Source organism: Malaclemys terrapin, chromosome 2 (assembly GCF_027887155.1).
Source record: "Malaclemys terrapin pileata isolate rMalTer1 chromosome 2, rMalTer1.hap1, whole genome shotgun sequence".
In the NCBI taxonomy this organism is placed as follows: Eukaryota; Metazoa; Chordata; order Testudines; family Emydidae; genus Malaclemys; species Malaclemys terrapin.
In genome coordinates this window covers 237,585,169-237,607,690 of record NC_071506.1, presented here as the reverse complement: position 1 = coordinate 237,607,690, position 22,522 = coordinate 237,585,169, and the positions used below count along the sequence as shown (strand labels likewise).

At 39.5% G+C, this 22,522-nt stretch overlaps 1 protein-coding gene across 3 annotated transcripts in view; it reads left to right on the top strand.

Moving 5' to 3' along the window:
* Window positions 1-22,522, top strand: part of UMAD1 (UBAP1-MVB12-associated (UMA) domain containing 1) — a 126,346-nt gene that overhangs the window by 79,406 nt on the left and 24,418 nt on the right. For all 3 annotated transcript variants that reach the window (XM_054020364.1, XM_054020363.1, XM_054020362.1), the window contains exon 3: window positions 11,809-11,894. In XM_054020364.1, coding sequence (XP_053876339.1) covers window positions 11,809-11,894 — 86 coding nt within the window. The remainder of the gene's footprint in view (window positions 1-11,808; window positions 11,895-22,522) is intronic.

The window sequence follows — 22,522 nt, the reverse complement described above, 5'->3', positions numbered from 1 at the left end:
ATACAAAAGTTTGACAGCACGCTATTACTGAAAGATTGCTTAGTTTCTCATTTTGACCATAGAATTATATATATATATATATATATATATATATATATATATATATATATATATATATATATATATATATATATATATATATAAAAAATCAATTGGAATATAAATATTGTACTTACATGTATAATGTATAGAGCAATATAAACGAGTCACTGTCTGTATTAAATTTTAGTTTGTACTGACTTCGCTAATACTTTTTATGTAGCCTGCTGTAAAACTAGATAACTATCTAATTGAGTTGATGTACTCTTAGGGGTATGTGTACCACTGGTAGAAAACCACTGCTCTAATCCATAAAGGAGATTGCAACTAGAGTAGATGATCCTTGCGGTCCCTTCTCCCCTATGGTTCTATGATTCTATGATCATACCCTCAAATGAAAGTTGCAGTATAAAGTAGAGCCCTTGAACAAAAATCATACTCACAACACAAGATAGAGTTCACAATTTGACACAGACATATTCATCCATTACAGTAATTTCCTCTGGGGCACATGACTAGAAGTTCGCATGTGACCTAGAACTTCAGTTTCCAGTTTTAAAGAACCATAACAGGTGCACTGGAATATGCACATGCACCCCAAGTCTCAAATATCATTTTACATAGACTTCCATCTTTCAGTTGTGGACACGATGCCCAACTTAGCTTGTACTAGAGAGACATGACTGGATGGCAGTTTTTGGCCTATTTTGTCCAGCTAGATACTAAGTTCAGAGCAAAGGAAGGGAGATGTGTATGGCCATGCTTTCTCCTTCTAGTCTTACTTGTAAAAGGTGCCCACTCTACAGATACTCATTTGAGTGCATCCATTTCTATCTGTGTAGGTACCTTTTATGGTACTCCTCTTAGCACGGAAGGTCAGTCATCTTCCTTTTCTTTCTTTCTGTCTGTCTTCCTTCTGTTGTCATCTGCACTCAGACCCAAACGAAATGGTACTTCTAGGTAAACTGATTTGCTTTGAGACTTTGCTTATAGTGACCCTTACAGTAGGCTTCTGGAAGTTCTGAAACAAATTTTTCAAAATTAATGTTCTTTCTTAAAATGCAAATAGTTAACCCTTTTAGTGTTTAGATCTGTTTCAATGTGGTGGTGGTTGCGGGTTTGACTAGGTGTATTGCAGTTTCTTGATATTACCAAATATGCTTAGGAGGATGACTAAGAATGAGAATTCAAAAGCTTTATGGAGTAATGGAATCTTCAGTTTCAGGATGCAGGGCTCTTTGAGATTTGAGAAACTTAGAACCTTTTCTGTCAACAAAGAAAAGTAAAAGATCACTGCTATACTGGGTAATTATTTAAATAGACTGATGAATCAATATAAAAAATATTATTGTAGTGCAGATTCTATTATATTTTCATTATGTAACATGATAGGTGTGGTTAAAACAGGGGTCGGCAACCTTTCAGAAGTGATGTGCCGAGTCTTCATTTATTCACTCTGATTTAAGGTTTGCCATGCCAGTAATACATTTTAACGTTTTTAGAAGGTCTCTTTCTGTAAGTCTATAATATATAACTAAACTATTGTTGTATGTAAAGTAAATAAGGTTTTTTAAAATGTTTAAGAAGCTTCATTTAAAATTAAATTTAAATGCAGAGCCCCCCGGACCTGTGGCCAGGACCTAGGCAGTGTGAGTGCCACTGAAAATCAGCTCGTGCGCCACCTTCGGCACGTGCCGTAGGTTGCCTAACCTTGGGTTAAAACCATGGCTGTCTAGCCACATACAAAATAAACCACAAAAAGTTTGTTAAACTTGTTTTGTTTAGAGTGTTAGTAATAAAAGATGATATTGTTTAAGATAACTATCAAGCAATGTGTTTATGGTATCGTCCTATAAAGTCTCTGGCAGAGAAAATGAAAAAAGAAAAATCACAAGCAAGGGTTTAAGGTTGAAGAACTGTAATCTCGGGCTTAGTGTGTTCAATCTTCTGACATATATTTATAGGAATGAAGATATCGTTGAGAGGGAGAAAAAAAATAAACAATCTACATGATTTGAATTTACTAAAACTCATCACAGTCTGAATTCCCAGTACTACCATATCTGTAGTTTCAATGCTATTAATGACTCAGAGAAGGAAGTGAACAATGTTAAGTATCCCACAAGACATGGCAAGGAGAAAAATACTAGTTTGCACCCAAATGAATGACCAAAATTTAAAGCTGGTCAGTTGTTCCTTGCATTTGAGGAATGAACTGGAAACTCTAAACCTCCCCTGCATTTCTATTAAAAGTTAAATACCACCAAATAGATGATGGGCTGAATGTTTCTTCCAGTGCACTCATTTGAAGCAGTGAAATACTTTAATTCATATCATGCATTTCCTCTCTCCTTCAGTTGCATGCAAGTTAATTGTCTGTCAACATCAGTTTTGGTTACAAATTACAGATCCACAGTATTAAGATGTACGGCATGACATGTGATGTATACTATAAGATCCTCTGATTTACTATATAATAATGTCTTATTCAAACCAGTAGCATATTTCATGGTTTTAAACTACGAAACCACCTAATCTTTCACTTTTTTGAGAGAGTAAGGAAATAAATTGTTGAATGTTATGGTGGTAGAATTTTCTTAAAGAAAAGTTTTCATTAAATGGGTGTAATGCCTGCATGGTTAAACATAAATTAGTTTAAAAACTGGTAGTGTCCTGTTTAGTTTGTACTTGTAATTTACTAACACAGATTAAATCATTATTAACCAAGTTTAAGTGGACTTTAAGACTGTCCAGATACAATGTTGTGTTGGTTTAATTGAACTGGTTTAAAATCAAACCTTGAAATTTATTGCAACTAAGATCAGGCCTAATTTAAATATATAGAAGAAGACTTTCTTCCAGAGATCAGGTTTAGAGATGACAGGGAAACAATTTTTCTGTCGTGTAAAAAGGCTGATTCATATTTTGAAGAAAAAACATTTGTACCAAATTGTGATGGAAGCTTTTTCTTTTTCTTTTTTTTTTTTTAAACAGGACCTACTACCTTTTGGGAGAACCAAAACAGAAATCTTTTGGCTTCCTCCTTGGGCTGCTCAGGGAGCCCTGGCTAACTGACATTTCACCAGATTAGCTGCCAGGGAACTGGCCAGCTGGGAGCCTATGAAGCTGGCCAGCCAGCCTGCAACGCAGCCCCTGGAATCTGGGAGCCAGAGCTCCATAGCATCCTGCCAGCTGATCATTTTAGAACAAGAGGAGTCTGGAGAGTGGAGGAGCAGAGCCAGGCAGCCAGGAGTCTGCCCAGTGGTTTCCTACAGGCAGGCTGTCAGGGAGTTTGGGAGCCTTTGCTGCTGAGGAGCTGCAGACCCGGGTGAACTAGAAGCCTTCGTAGCCCCAGGCTACTGAAGAGCCCGGGAGCCCTGTCTCCCTGCTAGCTTGTCAGATGGGCTATGAAGCAGCCAGGAGTCTGAAAGCCCTGGGAGATTCTACTCAGTTGCAGCCTGCCAGGTGGTTTGTAGAGCAGGCGTTCTCAAACTGGGGATCGGGGACCCCTCAGGGGGTCACAAAGTTATTACATGGGGAGGGGGGTCACGAGCTGTCAACCTCCATCCCAAACCCTGCTTTGCCTCCAGCATTTATAATGCAGTTAAATGTATAAAAAGTGTTTTTAATGTATAAGTGGGGTCGCACTCAGAGGCTTGCTATGTGGAAGGGGTCACCAGTAAAAAAAAAAAAAAAAAGTTTGAGAGCCACTGTTGTAAAGGAACTTGGACTCTCCAATAGCCTGCATAATCAGACTGGGAGCCAGGAAATTAAAGGATCCCATGCGTCCAAAGAGTGTGGCGCCTGGATGCTCAGGCTTTCCAGCAAAGCATGCTGCTGAGGAGCCAGGAGCTTGGAAGCCTTGTCAGTCTGTGAAGGTGGGATAGGTGAACTGGCAGGAAATTAGGCAGGTTTCCATCGTAAGTTTAATTGAAATCAGCACATTCCAGCAATGTTTTGATTTTGATGAATTGGCATTTTCCGACTGAAAGTATTCTACCAGAAAATTTCCAGCTGACTCTGGTCAGGCTCTTTGTGGTCATTATACTTCACTGTAATATAAGTGTTCGATGATTTGCGGTTATGGTAGTTTTTCAATTTGTCCACAAATGATACAAGTAATAAAGCTTTTGGTGGTAGTAACTTTGCTATATCTGTTTATGCAGTATCCAAACAATCCATAAATGCATTTGTTTTGTTGTATGAACTCTGTGTTGCTAAAGCTATGAAATAAATGCAGCTCATATTTTGCAGTGTTTTTGTTTCACATTTACCTGGAAGACGCAGCTGAAAAGGTGCCTGTATTTCATGGATTTTTAGTGTACTAGCCTTCTAGTGATCATTCACCTTGATTTTTCTCTCTAAATTATAGCTTGTCTATGGTAATTGTCTAGCTACAGAGAAATTATAATAAATTTTCTTTCATTCTGTTAAGAAGTATCTGTTTGTTTTTATCTTTGTATGATTTCCATTCAAATAATCAGCAGACTTACGTAAAATCCCAGTATTTAAAAGGTCAGAGTTTTTTCTAAGGAAGTTGTACTGTTATATTTCCAAGTATAACAAGAAAATAAAAAGAATGAATCAACAGTTTTTAGCAAGTTTCTTATGTATCAAAGTGATAAATATGAAAAATCTGTGGGTTTTTCATAACTAATTTTACTAAATGTTTTCTAAAAAAAAAACCCTTAATTATAAAATTAAATTGATAAACAATATGGAAATACATTTATATTAGAGGATAAAAGTAAATGAGGAGTTCCCTGGTTCAGAGTCTCCTTTACAAAACTGGCCTTAAAGTGAAGTTCCTAGAAATGTTAAACCATTTTAAAGCACAAAAGTAATTTGAAAATAACACTAATCCCAGTTAATACGCATTATTGACCTATTTGCTCTTTAAAAAATATAGCGCTTAATCTTTTGTTGTATGGGGTTGGTTATGCAGGAAAGAAGTCTGATCCAGAGATTACCTATTCTGTTGGTTTTGGATGTTGTTTTCACTGTTTCTGAGCATAGGTTAGAGACACATGTTTAATTTTGGTGATGAAAATAGGGAAAAATAGCCAGTTTTTCACACAAATTAAAGTACATCAGGTCACTAAAATGAGTAAGTGTATTACTACTGTTAATTTTATTGTGGAGACCAAGACTAGTGTTTGTTAGCTGTTGATATATATATATATAATATATATATATATTTGGTACTGCGGAAAGGTTATGCCCTCTCTCTGTCTAGTAAAATTATCTTCGGTTCAGAATTCCTTTTTTCATATGTTGTCATTGTGTAATGGTTTCATGTTACTGTATACCATTTAGGACACCAGGAGTTTTCAGGAGATTATTACTGGGGGAAGAAGTAGATTATTTTGCAATATTATGTTAGAGGAAAAGAATCTGCTTTTCCTTAGGGTTATAAACCTGGGAGTAACATTGATCTTCCCACAAAGAAAGTCGTGATGGAATGCAAATGCTGCAATGGGTGCAACATTAACTTCCATTAGAATCTTAGATCTCTGGATTCACCAATGCAATCCTATGATTTTGAAAGAGGCTGCAATTTAGAGAGAGATTGTATTAAGTAATAGGTAGGAGGGGACACAATCTCTTGATCTACAAGTATTCTTGCCTGGGAAATGTAGACGATACACTATAGCCTGTAAGCCAAGTCTATTAGTTTTTAAATTGCTTTTTCTACAGCTTATTGCGTTATTTATTTATTTATTTATTTATTTTTGTGGCGCATGTACGGAGAGGTAGCTGTAGGGTAGGAGAGTTCTTTTCAAATTATAGTGGATAATAACTGTGGGGAGAGGTTTTTATACAGTTATTTCGTATAAAAATATTACCTATTTAGAAGATTCATTCTTCATTCTCATCCCTCAGTTTGATCAAATTATGCTATTGTATATTCTTCTCTTACTTCCAGATGTATCATTATGTTGTTAATTTTAAAATCTATCTAAAGGAAAAAGTTAAGCAACTACATGCAAGTATAATAGGTAATTTTTAATCTATTAATACTAAATCAAATGAGGCACTGTGCAAGTATCTCCTTGTGGTGCTGCAAAGCCTCCCCAGCTCGTTGTTCGGGTGAATGTACAAGTGGTCAGTGAGAGCTTTAAAAAAGACCTGTCTAGTGTCTAAATAGTTAGCTGATTTGAGCAAAGTTATATCCCCTCAGTTTCATTAGCCCATATTCTTTCCCATATTTTGTACAATGTTCACAACACTCACATTTTTCCCTTTTGTTCTTTTCTTCTAATTTTTTTTCAGAACATGGGTCAACCTGGGGAACCACAAACAGGTGTTAGGTGGTTGCTACTGTCCTTTCCTTTCCATATTGCTAAAAGAAGGGCCCCAAGGGAGGCCCTGATTTGGAAAAGGTTGAGAAGAACCACTACTTTAAGTTTTCTTGTCTAGTGATGTGGGGTTTTTGTTTGTTTTTTTTAATTTAAAAAAAAATCTTCCTCTCTTAGTTTGTCTTTCCTTTAAACTCATTGCGGTACCTTCTTGTGGTTTTTTCTTTCTCTTTACTATATATCTTCCTATTTTCCTGCTTCTTTGATGCCATCTAATCCATGAACAAGCTAAGCACTTCATAATTTGTAGCACAGGCAAGGAAAGTGTTTTTACAATGCATTGTAATTTATGTCTAACTTCATAATAATTCACACTTGCGTAGCTCCTTTCATATGAAAATTTTAAAATACTGTATAAACATAACATTTTTAGAACATTGTTGTTCGATAGGTAACTCATATTTATGCACATTTACAGAAAACAGCAGAGAAAGGTTAAATGATTGGCCTAGGTAACACCGTGACTCATAACAGAACCAAGGATAGAAACTAAGAATTCTGATCTTCGATGGTACAAGGATTCTGATCTGATCAGATGGTACTAGGAAAGTACCATCCTGTCCATATGAAAGTGTGTACTGTAATGATGTAATTTTGGATAAGAATATCATGATTATGAGCCTCAGAATTTCCACTTTCAGAGTTCAGAGTCACAAATTGAACTGTATATTTGTTTACAAATATTGCCATCCATAAATATTATGTCAGTGAGTTTTTGAGAGCCTTTCCATGTGTATATGTCATTGTCCTTTGGATACAGTTTTAAGTTGAACTTTAAAATGAAATTTTTGAGAATTACTCATCGTATATATGGGGGGAGACCCTGCAATTTGCACAGATGGGGAGAGAGATCCAAAAGAAGTGCATAGTAGAAAGTTTTTCTACTGCATTAGGATTAAATTCAGTTAGTGCAGAGTTGGCAAAGGCCATGCTGTCTCAGCTGGTTATAATATACAAAAATGTAGTTTCTGTGGAATAGCTCATAGAAGTCTTGCAGGTTGATCAGTTGATTTGTCTTGCAGTTGAATTAATCGTTTAGAAAGTGACTTCATTAAAAAGCAAAAAATCCGTACTGTTGAATTTTGTAGAAATCGTTGTCTTGTGGTGAAATATGGAGTTGTATGATAACCTATATTCTTTGCTGAACAACATCTGTGCCTTGTAAACTAAGGTAGGGGCTGTAGAACTCTAATTTCAAAGAATGTTGAATTAGAGAAAATGAGAAATCATAAAATGGTAAAACTAAAAAGTAAATACAAGGGGATATTGCTCACAGATAATACTCTGTTGTTATTTCTCCTACTGGAAGACAGTAAGAGTAAAGCATTGAGTCCCATTCTTCCCATCAACTTTTTCCCCTTACCTGGAATCAAGGAGGCAAAGGTTTTTTGTGACAATGAGCTCAGTATATCAACCCCTCCTCTCTTCTGTGAGATATGGTACTGCCAAAGCAGAATCAGAGAGTAGAGAGGGCAGAACATTGTCACCCTTCATCAAAAATCAAGAGGATGCTGGAGAGCTATTTATAAAATATATATAATATATATATATATATTGCCAGTGAGAAATAGTCATCATGTATCCCTCTCTCCAACCCTAGGGAAAAAAATTAGAGATAATTGACTGGTGTAGGAAGCAGTATCCATTGAAGAGGGCTTACCTTAAAGTGCTGCCTGTAGTGTCTTTTGCCCAAAGGGGGTATCCTGCACAGACAGAAGGTCCAGCTGATGAGACTTAATGGTGTGTGGGAAAGTCCACATGACAACCGTACACATTTCTACAACAGATGCCTCAGTCCTTACTGCCCAGGAACCAGAGAATGCTTCTAGAGGAATGATCCCTGACACTCCGGTGGTAAGGACAATAAGATTGATCATAGGTTAGACAAATGCTTAGACTGTATATCAGTGGGGGATCTTAAAAATAGCTTTTCCATATTGGTGATTATCCAACAGACAAATAACTTTCCTAAACCTTGAGAATGAGATGGGAAAAACAAAGAAACAAAACCTTGAGTTCACACCCAGATAATTCAGTTGCCTATTCTAAAGGGTTGGGAAAGAAGGTCAGCGTAATAATAAAACTTGGTAAACACTTTAGGAATAATTTAACCTTACAGTATCTGGAAACACTGCATATATGGTGGCAAGATAATAAGGTTCCTCAGTTCTCCACCCATTGGGCTGAAGTTATTGACTCTAGTAATATGAACTTCAGAGTGAGCAGTTCTAGAGAAGCCTGCCCTTTTGGTTCAAGGAGCAGTCCTAAAGTACTGGAAGAAGAAGGGAGTGATTCAGTTGAGCAACTGGCTAAAATAAGGTTCTGTGCAGTAATCAGTAGTAACCATAAGTAGCACCCATAATCTAATTAAGTTTAACTTCCATGGGGAGTGGAAGGGGATACCAAAGAAACCCACACAATAGCATTTAACTTCAAAAGGAGAGCTACACAAAAATGAGGAAACTAGTTAAATGGAAATTAAAAGGAACAGTCACAATAATGAAATACCAGCAAACTGCATAGAAACTTTTTTTTAAAATGCCGTAGCAGAGGTTCAAACTATATGTATATAGCCCAAATTAAAAAAAAAAAAGGACCAAAAATGAGTAAAAAAGGTGGTTAGAAACAAAAAGATATTATTAAAAATTGGAAGTCAAATACCACTGAGGAAGATATAAAGGAGCATAAACTCTGGCAAGACAAGTGTAAAAATATAGTTAGAAAGACCAAAAAAGAATTTGAAGAGCAACTAGCAAAAGACACACAATCTAATAGCAAAAAAATAAAAATACAAGTACCGTACATCAGAAGCAGGAAGCCCCCCAAACAATCAGTGGGGACACTGGACAATCGAGGTGCAAAAGGAGTACTCAAGGAAGACAAGACCATTGCAGAGAAGCTAAGTGAATTCTCTGTATCAGCCTTCACTGAATAGGATGTGAGGGAGATTCCCACACCTGAGCCGCCATTTTTAGGTAACAGATCTGTGACGTGTTCCAGCTAATCCCCATCCCCCTGCCAATTACCCACCATCCCTGCCCACCTCTGCTGCCCCCTGAGCAAGGCTCCAGTCCTCCCTAGCTCAGCCCAGCTCTGCCCTCCCAGCAGTCCTGTGCCTGGCTCTGCCCCTCCCTCCTCCTCCCCCCCCCAGCCATCCCTGTTTATTTCTGCCCCCCTTCCGCTCTTTTCCCTTCCCAGCCCGGCTCCCCCCAGCCTGGTTCCTCTACCCCCTGCCCCAAAGTCCTGTGCCCTGTTCTACCTCCCGTCCCCGGAGCTCGGCTCCCCCTGTCTCCCAGCCTGGGTATCCCCCCCGCTCTGTTCCCAGCCCGGCTCCCCCTGCCGCTCCCGGCCTGGCTCTTCCTGCCACCTCACCTACCCCATTCACATGGATGATGCAGAAAGTTTCGCTCCTGGACCTGGATAAGTTGCAGCACAGCATCCATTGTTGCCACAGCCCCTGGCCCAGCACCTCCCCTGAGCTCTCTTCCCCCCCCCCCCCCCCCCAAGCACAGCTGGCCCGTCTCACCCTTCCCCTGCCCCAGCACTGTCCAGCATGGTGCACGGAGCCGCTGTGCAACCCACAATGGCGGGCGCTGGGACGGGAGTCAGGCAGGATCTTTAAATTGTTTTTTAACAAAGCACAGGGTCCACGTGCACATCAGATCACCCTACCTTCATATCACCACACACAGGTACGCAGGTGATGCAGCAACTGGAGCCAAATGCCAATCACCATGCAAGCTTTCTGATTGGCTGGGCCTGGGAGCCAATCAAAAAAAAAAACAAGCTACTTTAAAAGCCCTAACAAGCCCCCCAGAAGTAGCCAACACGCAAGGAGTTACAGAGGGATCTCACCAAACTGGGTGAGTGGGCAACAAAATGGCAGATGAAATTCAGTGTTGATAATGTGCCTTGGAAAACATAATCCCAACTACACATACAAAATGATGTGCTCTAAATTAGCTGTTACCACTCAAGAAATAGATCTTGGAGTCATTGTGGATAGTTCTCTGAAAACATCTGCTCAATGTGCAGTGGTAGTCCAAAAATTTTACACCACGTTAGGCGCCATTAGGAAAGGGTCAGATAATAAGACAGAAAATATCATAATGCCACTATATAAATTCTTGATATGCCCACACCTTAAATAGTGTGTGCAGTTCTGGTTGTCCCAACTCAAAATAGATATATTAGAATGGAAGCAGCACAGAGAAGGGCAATAAAAATGAATAGGGGAATGGAACAGTTTCCATTTGAGGAGAGACTAATAAGACTGGGACTTTTCAATTTGGAAAAGAGACAACTAATGGAGGAAATGATAGCAGACTATAAAATCATGAATGGTGTGGAAAAAGTGAATAAGGAAGTGTGTAACACGTGAACCAGGAGTCGCCCAAAGAAATTAATAGGCAGCTGGTTTAGAACAAATATAAGGAAGTACTTCTTCCCACAATACACAATCAACCTGTAGAACTTGTTGTGAAGGCCGCAAGTACAATTGGGTTTAAAAAAAGAATTAGATAAGTTCATTCAGGATAGGTCCATCAATGGTTATTAGCGCAGATGGTCAGGGACGCAACCCCATGCTCTGGGTGTCCCCCAAACCTCTAACTGCTTGAAGCTGGGACTTGACTACAGGTGATAGATCACTTGATAAATTGCTCTATTCTGTTCATTCCTTCTGAAGCATCCGTCACTGGCCACTGTTGAAAGACCGGATACTGGGCTAGATATACCATTGGTCTGACCCAGTATGGCCATTCTTATGTTCATATGCTATTTGGATAATTGAGCGTATACAGGATAATCTGACTAAAATAATTTTTGCACTTTTCCAAATTATCTCCTCACCATTCTTATATTGTTTATTAAAATTATTATTTTTACTTTTGTTCCTCAAGATCAATTCAAGTTCATAGTCTTTAGAATTTTACTATGACTTTGCCTGCAGACAACTGGCTGGCGCATGCCTTTGAAAAGTGGGGGGGGGGGGGGGAAGGGGGAGAGAGAGAGAGAGGTGCTTAGGCTCCAGATCCCCACTTTGCTGCTGCCTCTCAAAGGCATTTTTGCTTTTCCCAGACTGGCTCTGCTGGAATATTCCCAGAACAGTCTAAAACAAGGGTTCTAGATTTTTTTCATAATTTGGGTCTCATCTTAATCTGTTGTCTCATGGACCACCACTAATTATGACTGTGTGGACTACTTTCCAAAATGCATGTGTATGGTTTTTTCCCCTTGATTTCAAGTTGGAAAATATAAATGTGGAAATGACATATTATATGTAGACTTAATTCTCTCTTGTACAGTGAATCAAATAATTACAGAGTAGTACTCTAGAAATTGATTTACTAGTTTGTGTGGAAAATGGAAAACCTTTCACTAAAATAAATTTATTTTTTTGCTTTGATAGGTGATACAATTAATGAACAGAGAAGAGCATCTAAAGATAAAAATGCATTTCCTGAGACAGGACCTACATACAGTCAACCTGTTCAGGTAAGAGAGACTACATTTCCTTAAGTGTCTTTGGTGACATTTCTTAGCAGAAGAGTATCGAATAAACTGCTGCTATTTCAGAGATTTCTAAGGATATTAGGTAGTAGATTTTGCTCTAGCTTTGCAGACAAGGGCATAGATGTGATTGAATTTTTTAAACTAAATAAACTGAGGTCCTGCTGAGAGTCAAAGAAAAGTCAGTATGGTAGAGAAACACAACTCTAATAGCGCTGTTGCATTCACGCCTTTTTCTATCAATCTAAGATTCTTCTATGGTCTGCATTAGCATAGCATCTGAGTACTGCTTAATCTGTAATCTTTGTATCCTCACCATGGAGTTGTAAAGTAGTAGTATTCCAATTTTACAGACAGAGAACTGAGGCACAGAGAAAATGACTTGATCATGGTCACACATGAATTGCCAAAGTAGGGAATTGTACCTGAGTCTCCCAAGTTCCAGCCTAGCACCCAAACCACTGAACTATCTGCCTGGGGTAGCCCTTGCTGGAAAAGCCAAGGTCAGGATAGACTGTGAAAGGGAGAGCAGATACTCCCAAGACTGGTGGGTAATACTGAAGTTAAACTCCCCCCAAGCAGTCACAACTGCACTACTGATCTCCCACACTGGTTATCAAGAAGCAAAAAAGAAATCACACAGTGTCCCCCCCCCCACCCCAATCTATTGCATTCCAGTCTCTGGCTCCCAATCAGCACCTAGGTCCAGTACAGTGAGAAGTTACTTTAAACTCTGCTCACATATACAAAATGTTCTTCTGACCCCAAAGGGTCAGCCACATTACCAGCTCACTATAGGTTTGGATCTTACCCAAAATGCCACATTGCCAGCCAATCCTTTAGTGTCTAAAACTAAAGGTTTATAATAAAGAAAAAAAGAAAGAACAAGAAGAGAGATGCTAAATGGTAAAGCAGTCACATACATACAAAAACTTCAAAGTCCGTATATCAGGTTCCTAGCAGTACTGGTGAGTTTGCTGTCCCTCCAGAACACATCCACAGCTTGGATGGGTCATTCAGTCCTTTGTTCAGAGCTTCAGTTTTTAGCAAAGTTCCTTCAGAGGTAAGAAGCAGGTTTGAAGACAAAATGGAGAAGATACAGCTGCCTTTTATAGTTTTTTGCCATGTGGCCTGTGCTTCCTTTGTTTCAAACACAAGCTGCCCAGCACATGGCTTGAAAGCTTTAGAGTTCTGTCCATAGGCATGCCCCTGCATGCCTTGCTGAGTCATAAGGTTTATCTGCCTTCTCTCAATGGGTCAGTTGTATAGCTGATGGTCCTCAATGGGCCAACAAGCAGGCTAGGCAGAGCTGATGCCCAAACTGTCTTGGGGTGTCACCCAGAAGAGTAGTGTCGAGTGAGAAAGAAAAGAATGCTTTGCATCAGTGGTGCATCTAAAAGTTTATGTAAATACCACCAAATCCTCAACAAATGATAGTGCAAGTAAAGGTTTAACAAAGCTTTCATGATATATAGGTGTTGGTGCAAATACTGTTTTCATTGTCCTAAACGCCACAAAGATAGAATCTGAGTTTTTCAACATGAACTTAATCAAAACAAACTCGTACCCACATGTACAGCAAAGCACGCTCCAGGACGTGATGCATTATAAGTGAATGGCCCAAGTATAGATGTTTTCCAGCCCCATCTGGTTATAGGGTACTGACTTGTAGATGGACCAAGAGCACCATATATTTTATGAACTCAGTCACAGTATGAACACTTGATAGCAACAATAGACAGCACTAGCGAAGGACTGATCTAGTACAGCTTGGTATGATCAGTTTTTTTTATTTCAAACCTATTAGAAACCTACATGGTATTAGGTATTGAAGATTTTTACTTGAATTTGAAATAAATGATTACATCATAATAGTTCTGACTCTGTCTTAGTCTGTTGGTAGCAGTGGACATTTAATCTATACAATAGTGAAGACTAAAGAAAATATTTAAGATCAAGTAAGGTTTACATAAGCCAAAATAATAAAATAAAAATGCGAAACTCTAGGACAATAGTCAAGAACAAGAAGAATGCAGAGAAATCTAACAATTTTTTTTTTTTTTTTTTGGCAATCAAATTTGAAGTCTTAGCCACATGTAGACAAGTGATCAGAAGATCTTTCCCACTAACTTTGTCAGGTGTGGAATATGAAAATGTGTCAATTGTTATCTTAGCTAACACATTAAGAATTGAAGCAGAGTCATCCAGAACTGAAAGCCTGAGCAACTACAGTTTAAGCTGAACAAATGAGCTCTATAGAGAAGAGCTGTAACAGACTTATATCCTCTGTGATTGGGCATAAATTGTCAGCCCTTACCTGTTTTCCAGCTTGAAAAGAATGTTACTACTAGTAATTAGATGGAGACATAGCTAAGACTGTAATATTATGTTCAGCATACACTCCAGTATTGATTTTGAAAGGGAACCTTTTAGCAAAGTTTAAAGATGGCTCTCTGGTAATGGTATGGTACAAGTTATAAATATGTTGGTGTAATGCATTATAACGAGATAAATTAGGCATTGAAACAGAAGCAATTACAGATAAACAAGATGAACCTATCCATATGTCATGTTAATGCATTTGCACCCCAAAAATGTTGTACATGGTACGCACACAAGCACTTCAGTTTTCCCCCCTCATAAATAAATGATGTTTTTCTAAACATGAACCTACTCTGCATAGTCCTGTAGTTTTAAATATATGCAGTACAACAATGAAATGTTTTTTTTTTTTTTCCTGTTAACCATCATACATAAAATGTTTAGGAAAAGCTATCTAATTTAGCCTTGGAACTATTTCTCCTTCTGCTTTCTGTGTGTCATTGTGACATTTATTACCATGAAGGCCTTGGTCTGAGTAATTCCTTGGTATCTTGGAGGTCTGCATGATGTTAGTGTTGTTCATTTAATAGTGGGTGACACTAAATAAGGTCTGCAGGTTTTTTAAAATCTGGATTAAAAACTGTGCCTGATATGGTAATCTTTAATTCATCATCACTAGTGAGTGTTGTTTAGCTTAAAATAATGAGCAACCAAAAACTGATTTGCTGAACTGGTAGAAAAGGCTTCTGGAAAAGAGCTGGAAGAAGATTAAACAAGAAAACAAACATGAGTCCCAAGGTTGAAAATGTAGTATAACTTTGATTTATAATTTATTCATACTACTGATTATTTTTGATAACTGATCTTGTGTTTATTCTTAAAGGAAAAAGACATTTAAAACTATGGTCCTTTTGAGGTTTATCAACCAAACTAAATCATCATAGCAGTTTTCAGGTATCTAAAAGGGTGTCATAAGGAGGAGGGAGAGAACTTGTTCACCTTAGCCTCTAAGGATAGAACCAGAAACAATGGGTTTAAACTGCAGCAAGGGAGGTCTAGGTTGGACATTAGGAAAAAGTTCCTAACTGTCAGGGTGGTTAAACACTGGAACAAATTGCCTAGGGAGGTGGTGGAATCTCCGTCTCTGGAGACATTTAAGAGTAGGTTAGATAAATGTCTATCAGGGATGGTCTAGACAGTATTTGGTCCTGCCATGCGGGCAGGGGACTGGATTCGATGACCTCTCGAGGTCCCTTCCAGTCCTATAATCTATGAATCTATGAATGAATCATCCAATGAGGATCCATTTCAATGAATCCTTACTCCCCCTCTAATAAAACAATGGACTCTTTCTTCTTGAGTGTCACATCTGCCCCTGGCTTGATTATTCTCTTTGCAATTTGCTCATTGGAATGTTCTTCATCTCCCTTTATGCTACAGATGCTACTTGTATGATCTATTGTGACATATATAGTTTATCTGTGTATTTTAAGTGCACATTTTTATTTAGTTTGGCCATTGGAGGAAGAGGAAGTTGTCTGTAAACTTTCCTAAAACATAATCTGGCTCTTGTACCGATCAATGGTCAGAATGAAAACAAATATAATGGTTCCATCTCAGGTTAGGATTCTTTGTGTCAACTGACAAAGAAATGCAGTATATAAAACAGTATATATTTTAAATGTTTTTTTAACATACTTTCTAGTAGACAAGGGTTGGACTCTATATACATCATTGCTGGGCTCTATTCTGATCTCAGAACCATGCAAATCGTCTGAGCATGATGTTGGGAAAATTACCTTTATCATGAAATTCATTCCTGTGAAGAAGGGCAGCCCAAGACCTGTGCACCACTTAAGTTCGACTTAAACCCTGTTTTGAGGGATCCCTGCAAAAAGATGAATTTCACCCTTAATATGTGTTGTTCCATCTGGGTTTCTAGGTCAAATGCACAATGTTGTTGTCTACTGGAGGAGATTCAGTAAATTATGGCTGGGATGTGAGAAAACAAACCTTCCTGAAGTTTTCTCTCAACAATGGCTGATAACATAACTCTTCATGACCTATGTAAAATGTACCTTCAATCTTGCATTATTTCAAAGTGTTTTACGTATTTAGAGGAAGGAGGAGAGAAGTTTCCAGAATTAAATATTGGATTTTACTGGGGGAGTAAATCTTTTATTTTATTTTTAAATATTAAGGCATAGAGATTAATTATTTTAATTGCTTGACAGCCCTAAAAACTATACAATTGTAGTATTTAACTCTGTACTGCAGATTGCCATCTTATATACTTAATGTGGTGTTAGTGAGAGACACAATATTACCCAACTTTGCAGAAGAATATTCTGCAAAGATATTGTAATTTATTTAAAGCTATTTGTCAGTTAAACTACAATGGGTGTCAAATATTTGTTGTGCATAATTGACCAGCGGTGTTCAGTTGTTTAAAAGAATCAAAGCCTTATTTTCTCATTGCAAACTGGCTTTTATTTTTAAACACTATCTGATTTAGATTTTAAAATGTGTGGGCTTTGTACTTGGGGGAACAGGGAAAATGGTAATCAAAAATAATTTTCATGTCATTTTCCATAGGTAACTTGCTTATTCAGAGGTGAAACTATGAAAAGTTTGGTTCTTGAAGCAAATACCTTTTACAGATTCTCCATTAACTTTTGTCTTTTTTGCTGTTCCTTCTCCGTTTAGATTTTAGTGTGTGTGCGTCTTTCTAAATCTTGAGGGAGACCAGCTGGGTGAGGTAATATCTTTTATTGGATCAACTTCTGTTGGTGAAAGAGACAAGCTTTCGAGCTCCACAGAGCTCTCCTTCAGATCTTGTTTCTTTCACTAACAGAGGTTGGTCCAACAAAAGATATTACCTAACCACCACATCTGTCAGATCCTGGGACCACTATGGTACAATACTACAAATTTCTAAATCATGTCAGTTAAATGATATCCACTTTACATAGTTCTTGCTTAACTTAATATAAAACTTAATTACATAGTGCATAAGTGAGAGCTAAATAAAAACAACCATCTTGATAACTATTTTCTGTCCTTCTCAACATATCACAAGGGAACTTGTTTAGATTTCAGCAATTCCCAGTCTTCACTATTCTGAAGTGGCATAACACTATGTAAAATGCAGCCAGAGGAATTTCAAGTATAGGGGCATGACCCTGCAAGGTGCTGAGCACTCTGGTTCCAATTCAGCCTGTGTAGTCTCACTAAGTCACTTCAGTGGGACTATTCACATACCTCAAGTTGAACACATTCCTAAATGCTGTGCTTTGGATAAGGGCCAGAGTTCTCAGAATTTTTCAGAACTGCACCCATAAAATAATCTTTGCTTCTGAAACATGAAGCTTCTAGTTTAGTTGCAGTATTACAGTGATAGGAAATACGATCAGTTTTCACAGTACTTCAGTTTGTAGCTTTTGCATTTTTATTACAAAATTTGTCAATATTCAGTCTTAACCTATTTTCATTGGGATTCTAAAATTAAGATTATAATGCATCCCAGCATCAGCATTGTTGTTAGACTATTTAGATATATTAATAGTATTTTGAAGCTTTGGTAATATTCCATTGGCAGAGAAAGGTAGTAAAAATATATATAATTTTTTTTGCTGCTCTTTGACAACTATGTTAGTATGTACTTGTGGAGACCGATATAAAATATTATTTGACAGATGGTATGGTTGTAAATTAGGATTTATAAAGATTACTCTCTCTGGTGTTGAGGACACCCTGAGGTTAAATTGATACAAGAAACAAAAGAGATATTTATAGTAATAACTTTGGTTCTTCATATCTCCCTACTGTCATCTTGTAAAGCTGCTCATGTCTTATTTGATATTGCACTTCTTATTGATGACCAATAGGCCCTCTTTACCCAACAGATGTCATCAAATTTAATGGGCAGAAGCTGTAGTAACAGTAATTGTATTAAAAGAAACTACTAAAAGTGAGCTATGCTGGGTCTGTAAATTAAAGGAATTTTGCTTATTAATTTTATACTGTTTGTTCTGCTGATTTCCCCTTTCATGGGCTTCATACTCCCTTCAAATATTTAGTGGCTATTCCCCTATGTCTGGAGAGCTTCTTGTACATTTTTATTGTGGGGTGGGGGAAATGACTCCCTCGGGGGATTGCTTAATCCCTAGTTATCCAATTTATATATTGTTAGACATTTTTAATTATATACCTTTGTAAGATACTTATAATCATAATTATAGCTAGGTATCACAATTCATGTGGAAGACTACAGTATGGCTCACTGGAACTTCCTTGGAGCATTTGATACAGCAGACTATGGAAATGGCAGAGACAGAAATCCTCTCTGATCTGGAACAAGTGGAAAACTGTCTGTAGTTTTGTGTGTCAAATACTGGTAATGCAATGTGCAACGTTTTGGGGAGCATATATTAACAGTAGGAGAACTTCTGCAAAACAAGACAATATTATAAAAAACATATTTAGCTGAGCTCTTTGTCAGCATTGTGATCTTCCAGGATTCTGAGACTTCTGTAAACAGTGCTTGCTTGTCTGACTTAGTCCCAAATATGATTAGTTTGTGCTGGATGTCATGAGACCCAAAAAGGATAAAGTGAGATTTTTGTTGTTAACGTCCATTTTATTTGGATCTTAGGGGTAATAGCACATGTTGTTTAAGTTGATAGACTTTCACATTTGCTTAAGCTGGTCACCTTTTTAATCATTTGTTTGATTTAAGCTCAGAGGCTGGACAGTGCTATCATTATCTCTCCTGTTTGTTTTTAGCAGTTAGACTGGGCTGTCAGCTTGCCTAAATGACATGTCCAGGTTTGGCTGTTTGGATTATTTTTTTAATGAGTTAATGACAAAAACAAGAGCTATTGCCTGTAGGATGTAGGTGTCTAGATTCAGCCATTCAGTTCTTAGCCCTGGTCTACACTATGAGTTTGGGTCAAATTTAACAGCGTTAGATGGATTTAACCCTGCACCCGTCCACACGACGAAGCCATTTTTGTTGACTTAAAGGGCTCTTAAAATCGATTTCTGTATTCCTCCCTGACAAGGGGATTAGCGCTAAAATTGACATTGCCGGGTCGAATTTGAGGTAGTGTGGATGCAATTCAACGGTATTGGCCTCCGGGAGCTATCCCAGAGTGCTCCATTGTGACCGCTCTGGACCGCACTCTCAACTCAGATTCACTGGCCAGGTAGACCGGAAAAGCCCCAGGAACTTTTGAATTTCATTTCCTGTTTGGCCAGCGTGGCAAGCTGATCAGCACAGGTGACCATGGAGTCCCAGAATCACAAAAGAGCTCCAGCATGGACTGAACGGGAGGTACTGGATCTGATCACTGTATGGGGGGAAGAATCCATGCAGCAGGCAAGCGCACAGCAGGCAAGGGGAGAATCCTTTCTCCCCGGCAGCCAGAAACTGTTCATCATCCTGGAGCCAATACCCTCCCAACCTTCCCAAAGCGGGCTCCCGGACCATGAAGCTGGAGAAGGCACCTCTGGTGAGTGTACCTTTGTAAATATAATAAAGGGTTTAAAAGCAAGTGTGTTTAATGTTTAATTTGCCCTGAAGACTTGGGATTAATTCGCAGCCAGTACAGCTACTGGAAAAGTCTGTTAACGTGTTTGGGGATGGAGCAGAAATCCTCCAGGAACATCTCCATGAAACTCTCCTGGAGGTACTCTAAAAGCCTTTGCCACGCAGTGGGTGGAGGCCCGTTCATGCTGAGCTGTTTGCGTTTGGCTGAGAGGGATCTTCCCTGATACTAGCCTGGGGGTGGGGGGAGTGAAGCACATGTGCTATGTAATGTGAATCGCTTGATTCAGTGTGAAATAGTCTTCCCTTTGTTCTCTAAAATGTATCTTTTTAAATATTACTCTCCCTTTTTTTTCCTCCTGCAGCTGAAAATGTTTCTACGCTCCCCCTATCATCTCCGTCCCAGAAGCTAATGAGCCTAATGTGGGAGCAAGCTGACATGCTCAGGCATCTGGTTGAACTGCAGGAAAGGCAGCAGGAGCACAGACAGCCGCTGCAGCCCCTATATAACCGCCTGCCCTCTTCCCCAAGTTCCATATCCTCCTCCTCCTCACCCAGACGCCCAAGAACGCGGGGGGCGAGAGGCTATGGGCACCCAGCCACTCCACCCCAGAGGATTGCCCAAGCAACAGAAGGCTGGCATTCCATAAGTTTTGAACTGTAGTGTGGCACTGTCCTTCCCTCCTCCCCTCATCCACCACCCACCCGGTGCTTCCCGCCCCTCCCGGGCTACCTTGCGAATTTTCTCCCTATTTGTGTGATGAATTAATAAAAAATGCATGATTTTGAAACCATAATGATTTTATTACCTCTGAAAGTAGTGATCGAAGGGGGGAGGTTGGTTGGCTTACAGGGAAGTAGAGTCAACCAAGGGGGTGGGTTTTCATCAAGGAGAAACAAACAGAACTGTCCAACCGTAATCGGCTGCCAGGCGATTTGCCTCAACCTCCCACCCCGCCATAAACGTGTCCCCCTTACACACTCAGATATTGTGGAGCACACAGAAAGCAGCAATGACAATGGGAATATTGGTTTCACTGTGGTCTAACCTAGTTAGTAAACTGCGCCAGTGAGCTTTTAACATCCAAATGCACATTCTACCACCATTCTGCACTTGCTCAGCCGATAGTTGAACTGCTCCTTACTACTTGTCAGGGTGCCTGTGTATGGCTTCGTGAGCCATGGCATTAAGTGGTAGGCTGGGTCCCCAAGAATAACTGTAAGCATTTCAACATCCCCAACGATAATTCAGCTGTGAAGGCTCTTCTCATCTCGGTATTCTTGCGCTTCAGTGCAGGGGAAAGCAAGTCACAAAGTTCCATGAAAGTGCCCTTACGCATGCAAAAGTTTTGCAGCCACTGGGAATCATCCCAGACCTGCAACACTATGCAGTCCCACCAGTCTGTGCTTGTTTCCCGGGCCCAGAATCGTCGTTCCACGGCATGAACCTGTCCCATTACCACCATGATGTCCAAATTGCCAGGGCCCAGGCTTTGAGAGAAGTCTGTATCCATGTCCTCATCACTATTGTGATCACGCTGTCATCACCTCCTCACCTGCTTTTGCAGGCTCTGCACATGCCGCAGGATAATGAGTGAGATGTTTACAATGCTCACAACAGCAGTGGCGAGCTGAGCGGGCTCCATGCTTGCAGTATTATGGCATCTGCAGGAGAGCAGAGTTGCAGTGGAAGCGGTGGATGACGACGGTTAGCACTGCGCACATTTCCCGATGAAGAATACACGTTCCCGGGAGCCCATGACAGACAACATGGAGAAATTCACTATCAAGGCAAGAGCAGGAGAGCAGAGTTACAGCGGAAGCAGTGGATGACGACGGGATGCCACATGAATAGATATTTATAAAGAATGACGAGAGGACCTGCGAGGTGGATTCATGGCACCAGGAGAGTAGAGTTGCAGCGGAAGCGGTGGTTGGATGACGACGGTTAGCCATCCTACTGCACCGTCTGCTGAAAACAGTATGGCATCTGCATGGAAAAAAGGCGCGAAATGTTTGCCGTTGCTTTCACAGAGAGAGGGGCGACTGACAACATGTACCCAAAACCACCCGCAACAATGTTTTTGCCCCATCAGGCATTGGGAGCTCAACCCAGTATTCCAACGGGCAGCGGAGACGGCGGGAACTGTGGGATAGCTACCCACAGTGCAACGCTCCGAAAGTCGACACTAGCCACCGTACAATGGACACACTCCGCTGACTTAATGCACGTAGTGGGGGGACACACACAATTGACTGTATAAAATCGCTTCCTAAAAATCAACTTCTATAAATTCAACCTAATTTCGTAGTGTAGACATACCCTTAGCCTACCTTTTTGGAAGCTCTATTATACCAGTATGGATAGAGGATTATGTTCTCACAATGAAGAAACATTCACATACTTGGGCAGCACCATCAGCCAGGACGGTCGAACAAGCCAGGACATCCAGAACAAAATCAATAAAGCCAGGAACACCTTCAGGAGCTTAAATACAGTCTGGAAATCCTCAACATCCAAAACCAAACTCAAGATTTATCAGAGCTGCGTACTTTCAACATTACTTTATAGTACAGAATGCTGGGGAATGAGAAAGTATGACATGTCCAAACTATCTTCATTCCATACAACCTGCCTCAGAAAAAATCCTCTGTATCTTTTGGCCAGGAACAATCTCAAACCAAGATCTATTGACCCAATGCAGCCAGGAGATACAAGCACCATCATTGCCAGGAGGCGTTG